The sequence below is a fragment of the Saccostrea echinata genome, unplaced genomic scaffold (assembly GCF_033153115.1).
Source record: "Saccostrea echinata isolate AGI-Se365-2 ecotype Australia unplaced genomic scaffold, CSIRO_AGI_Sech_v1 ptg000054l, whole genome shotgun sequence".
In the NCBI taxonomy this organism is placed as follows: Eukaryota; Metazoa; Mollusca; class Bivalvia; order Ostreida; family Ostreidae; genus Saccostrea; species Saccostrea echinata.
The window spans coordinates 16,879,740-16,885,739 of NW_026889803.1; the positions used below are offsets into that span (position 1 = coordinate 16,879,740).

A 6,000-nucleotide genomic window follows, 5' to 3' on the forward strand; every position below is an offset into this window, starting at 1 on the left:
ACATACCATTACATTTACATTACTACAATATATAATATCAATGCATTTTAAAGGTTTTAAACACCAGTACAGGTCCGATTATATAAACAGTAGCTTTAAAAACAGGCGCGGATCCAGGAATTTTTTCCGGGGGGGGGGGGGGGGGGGGTCCATCCCGGTCAAAAGAAAATTCCAACCAAAAAATTCCTTGACAAGGAAAAAAAAAACTAAATTCCCTTTCCAAACGTATTGAACCCAGAAAAAATTTCTTGGCAAGAAGAAAAAAAAAAAGAAAACAATGTGAAATGCATTTCCCCAACGTGAAAAAACACTTATTTCGTGGTAGTGATGGTGGGATCCACCTTTTCAGGGGGGGGGGGGGGTTCCAAAGTCATTTTATGTTTGTTTCAGTATATATTTTTAATAACTGCAAATTCCAGGGGGGTCTGGACCCCCTGACCCCCCCCCCCCCAGATCCGCGCATGAAATATATCTTGGGATAAATTCATAAATATTGTTATTAAAAAAACCAAACAGTAACTAATATGATCTGAGATTTATGCTAGCTACCAAAGACATTCTGAGGACTGATGTTTTCATGCAAATTGTGAAAAATATTTTACTAGAGAAGGTAAAAAAAAATTTATCAGTGAAATCTGTTGGCAAATAAAATCACGCCCACTATTCCACCAAACCATAGCAAAGAGCCTAGTAGTAAGGTTAAATTTATTAGAAAACGTGTCTTCTCCGAGGCCTTTTTGGAACCCGATAGATCGCCTACCTGGTACAATTTATTAACCTGAAAAGATCATTTACTATATTTTATTATTTATATTAAAAAATAATTTGAACAGACAATAAGCTAGCATATATTTTTTTCCCATCTAGATTGTCTTTTGAAACATATTTTAAGCTCTTTCCTGTGAACATATGAAAGTTCTAAGTTATAGCAAAAAGGTTTATGCTTACCTTACATGAGTAATATAACGCAAATAAACCCAGTGGTAAAAAACAGAAAATGGCACTAAGTAGAACTCCTGCTCGGAAATCCTTTGGCGGTTTCCTTATATAAGCAACATTCGGGGCATAGGAGAGACCCTGATGATATAAAAAGCATGTTAAAACATAAATGACGGACCACCCGCTCCTTCCCTTCCTTCCTTTTATTTTAACCCCCTTCCCCCACACACCCACACCCAACCCCCAAAAATAGACGTGAAAATAGGTAATCTCTCCATAAAAGCATTTTATCTATCAGTGCATTTTTTATACGTTAAGTAGCATATATACCTTTTAACCATTATCTAAATTTCAACTCTTTACTCTCCTTTCCCGGCTTAAAAAAAAACGATATATAAATAATGATATCTACATGTACATACCCGGTAAGAATCAGAATATATAGGTTTGGTCTCGTCATCTGAAGCCTCGGCGGCATCCAGTAACACAGGTTCGCGTGATTCAGTTTTTTTGGCCATCGCATACACAAAACCACTGTCAATTTTTCCTCCTAAATTCCACCATGGCCTGAAATAAAGCATTACAATATAACATACATATCAACGGAAACTCCTCTCCAAAAATACCAGCTTTCACTGCAGCGAAGTCGATCAAAATTTTATGGTAAATGCATATTATTAATAAATATATATACATGTGTCCTGGTATTAGTCAAAGGGGAATAACAGCACTTTGAAGTCAGGAAGGGAACTAGGGCAAGACTCTACGTATTTTAGTATTAGTGAATTAACAAATCAGACTCTAGCCCCCCCCCCCCCCCCCCACCCCACACAAACACACACACTCCCTTGAAACGCTAACTCCTCTAGGCTCACATGGAAGATTAATTGTACCCGTTGCCCTTACGAGAATGTACCCATTCTTATTTACATATATTTAATTTTCTCCCGGAAAAAATAGGATTTTGACCATAGGAATATTTTTCAAACTATCCCCTATCTCTCTCTCTCAGCTCTCATGCCATCTGTCATGTTTATTCGGCATATATATATAGAGGGTACAATTAATAAATACAATAAATGAATCCTGGCCTCTTTCGGAAAAATATGTGATCTGTTGTATCTTATTACAGTCATGAGTCGATCTATTTGAATTAATAATTTGTACATTTTTTTTCTTTGTATTGTAAAGAAAATAAGGTATATATTTGTTACTCTTCCAAAACACATTTACCGTTTAAATAACAATCCCATATTCTCTTGAACCAGGTTTAGGTTATTCTTAAAAATTCAGTGCAAAAATGTAATTTTTTCATACTTACATCGCATAAGTGTATCTCTTAGGTGTAAACATTTTATCCTCGAACTTAACAATTGTTTATCATTTCCTGAACATTTAATAATAAGGGTCGTTGTGTATCATCTGTATGCACTGTTTTTCGTCACAGACATGAACACAACCGTCACGAGACTTTCTACATTGAATGATTGAGCCCAAGGTCAGCAATATATTTAGACCTCATTATTCCTTCTGAGTGACAGTTACTAAGTAAGCGGCAGTTGAATTTGGTCTTGCTAATTAGATATATTTATAGACATAATAATCAACATATATCTGTCTGTCTGAAATTTCTGTCTGTTCTTCAAAGCTACATAGAGCATTATGAATTTATACGTATCTCAAATTCATATTCAAACCATTCTCAGCTGATTAAACCAAAAGTAGGCTATAAGGAATGTTGTTAATTCAGTAAAATAAGTTCTTTAAAGTAGAAAGGGCTACATTCTGACCTTTAGTGGCAATAAGAATTCCTTTAAACTGTTTAAAATACAGACATAATTACAAAATGTAACATTGGCTGTGTTCTCACATGACCGTCATCAACTTCATTCAATATACAATATTTCGTTGCAGAATGGTTATATAATAGAAGGATTTCGTTCCCGACTTAAAATTGAGAGAGAGAGAGAGAGACGAATTATTGTTATCCTATATTATTAATTTAATGAATATTTTATTATGGTAAAGACATAAATTGACTGGACATCAGACATTGTCTATAATACAAGTCCGCTTCAAGAGAGTCAAGGTTACAAGACTAGTGTACTATATGTATATATAGAACAATGATGGGTATTATATATATAATCTATTAAGCAGACTTAAAAAAAAAAGACGATGAAAGAAAAAAGGAAGTAAAAGTATTGATCATACACAGAAGTATTACTCATTATATCATTATAACACGATATAAGCCCTAAAGGCAAATTCTGAAAGATTGCAAAGAAACAACAGATATAAAAAGAAAAAAAGCGCATTGAAAAGGGAGGGGGCAAATGTTGATGAAGAGCACATGCTGAGGTATAAAGTGAGATGATGTGTAACAAAATATTAATTAGATAAATCTGATAATTAATATGAAATTTCTTGCCCGGGCTGCGTCTAAGTTTATCAGGTAATTGAATTGTTCAATAGAGAGTTATCTAATTCTATATTATTCCAGAAGAATTGTAAAGAAGTCAGTCTTTGACCATGCATAATAGGAGGAACAGACTATGAATAATACGGGATGCAGTCTCACTCAAATACTGATTTAAAAGATCAGAATTTTAAAAAGTTGTTAGATTCTGTAGAAGTTTGGGATTTACGGACCGTGGATATAACCTGGATAGCTCAGTGGTTAGAGCACCTGACTAATAATGCAGGGGTCCCGGGTTCGATTCCCGGTCCAGCCATATGTTTTCTTCATGCATTTCTCCTTTCCTACTACGGATTCATTTCATTATGTATAATAATTTCCATCTGCATGACTACCACAATTAAAAAAAAAAACAAACAATTTTTTATTCTTTCTGTAACAGCTAGGTTCTTATTTAATAAGTACATTTGTAAACGATGAATGTTTTGAACACAAACCAATGATTTAGAATCTAAATCGAAAATTATAAAGCAACGTTATATCTAAATTTTTTTTTTTTACATTTCATAATTTTTTCACCCTCCTTTTTAATTGTTCTATTTATTTATTTTTTTAAATTTATTTATTTGTGATTATTTAAGAAGAAACAAGTTCAAGGAGATGGGGATTTATGTTAAAATCTAGCTTATTATAATTAAAACTGTATTATTTAATATATATCTCTGAACACACCCACACTTGAATAATTCAAATAGTTCAGAGTTCTCCACTCTATATTGCATTGTACCTGTTTATATGAATAACGTCGCCTGATTTTTGTAATACATGTAAATGTTGTCAGGATGAAGACCTGTCGTAAAAGGAAACATGGTTGATGAATACAGACATAATTTCTTCATTGCATGTTTTATATTTTACCTAAAATTGACCTAAACTCATTTAAAGTCATATATGGCGTATTTTTTTTTTTTATAAGTTCAGACTAACTAAAATTAAAAAGATCTTTCTATTTGTTTTATTACTTTGTATAAAGATAGGACTTTCCTGTAAATTACACAATTTAGATCAATCGCATTTCATAGATATTAGAAATTTAAAACAATAACCGATTTATTTACCGACTCCACATTTAAATAGCAGACACAGTTTAAAGTCAATTTAACAATAGAAATGTGGGGTTATTCAAGTTCAAAATCGGTGAAAATTCAATCTGAACGCAAATAACAAAATGTTCATCTACACTCAATCTCTAATTTTTATTTTTTAGCTCAGATACGCCATATATAGCTTTAATTTTAAAGGCTGACTTGATTTTTACTTTATCTCCATGTCGAACACACCTATAATTCAATTTGGACGGATTTTTATGTTGGCGGATGGTCATTATAAAACGGACAGACCGAAAAAAGTCATATTCATCAAAGGTGTTGAGGGACTTTTTTAATGATTGGAAATATTCTCTCTTCTTTCAAAAGTGTTTCATATACGGATCCGCCCCCCCCCCCTTTTCAGTTTCATCATTAATTTATACAGCAGTGTAACCTATTGCTAAGAAAGACTGTGGACTTAGACAGGAAACATGAATCCAAGTGGATAGGAAGAGTACGGCAGCTTATCTGAGGAAAGCAGTCCTATAAGACTGTCACCCCATCGCCCCTACCGCACACAAACAAACATTCTGACTATCACATACAAAATATAGGTTTTATTTTCGTGTTACGACACTCAGTTCTCAGTTTCTGTTGTTTGGAAAAATTCCCGTCCATTATTCTCTATCCAATTCCATAAATTTGAAAGTTTACAATTGCCATACGACGGTTATCCATATGGTGTTTTATTTATTTTTTTTTTTTCATTTGTCACTCAGTTAAATTTAAAATATCCTTGACAATACATATTTCCAGTTTCCGATTAGGTTGCCACAATGTTTTTAAAAATGCAGTAAATTCAGCTAAATATTGTATACAGCTATACTTTCTTTGCGATTTGTCCCCAAACTCCAGATAGCTCAATACGCTAGTAAAGTATACAATAAACCTACAACAATATACAAGTACTAGCGAAAGTAGACAGCATATAGAATATTATTTTTCCCTTAAAATATGTTACAATTTTCACTATTTGTGACAACTTTTCATTCAATCGGCTGTTTCCTGGGATTCTATTTAACTTCCAAAAATTAAAACAACCGCCATAATCACCATTGACAAAAAGCGCTTTTTGTTTACTTATATCCAGACAGGAAGAGGCCTGGGTATAATTAAGAACATCTTTCGATCATTTCCTGAAGAATGAAGTCCATTCTTTTTGTTACTCCATAGTTTCCTATATTCATACAATTGATTAGTTTCCGGAAATAAAAAGATAATTAGCCAAAAACCACATGCAGTAACATGCCATAAAATCTTGAAAATGAATTTATAAGATAAATTCCTTTCCAATTTTTTACTTACAAATTTGCCATAACTTCTATCAACAGGGTCACAGTTTCTTCATATTGCCAAACTGGGAGAAAAAGCACATATCCTATACTATTTATATATTGTCATGTGTTTTTAATTGAGATTAAAGTTGAATGTATTGTGTATTAAATGAATAGCTCCATTGTAAGTATTCTTATCTATATCCTATAACACTAATAC

At 32.9% G+C, this 6,000-nt stretch overlaps 1 protein-coding gene and 1 non-coding gene across 3 annotated transcripts; one reads left to right on the forward strand and one right to left on the reverse strand.

The window, feature by feature from the left end:
- Nucleotides 1-454: 454 nt before the first annotated feature.
- On the reverse strand, nucleotides 455-2,357 carry LOC133205355 (synapse differentiation-inducing gene protein 1-like). 2 transcript variants are annotated; one of them, XM_061341154.1, is made up of 4 exons: nucleotides 2,261-2,357; nucleotides 1,362-1,506; nucleotides 949-1,077; nucleotides 455-778 (listed from the first exon to the last, which is right to left on the reverse strand). In XM_061341154.1, exons 1-4 carry the CDS (start codon nucleotides 2,290-2,292, stop codon nucleotides 626-628), a joined length of 459 nt encoding a protein of 152 aa, XP_061197138.1. In that variant the 5' UTR covers nucleotides 2,293-2,357; the 3' UTR covers nucleotides 455-625. The 2 variants fall into 2 exon arrangements, with proteins under 2 accessions (XP_061197138.1, XP_061197139.1); XM_061341155.1 differs by having other exon boundaries at nucleotides 624-687; nucleotides 2,261-2,354.
- Nucleotides 2,358-3,601: 1,244 nt separating this feature from the next.
- Nucleotides 3,602-3,674, forward strand: Trnai-aau (transfer RNA isoleucine (anticodon AAU)). The gene has a single exon. It is a non-coding gene; the product is annotated as a tRNA-Ile (tRNA).
- Nucleotides 3,675-6,000: the final 2,326 nt, after the last annotated feature.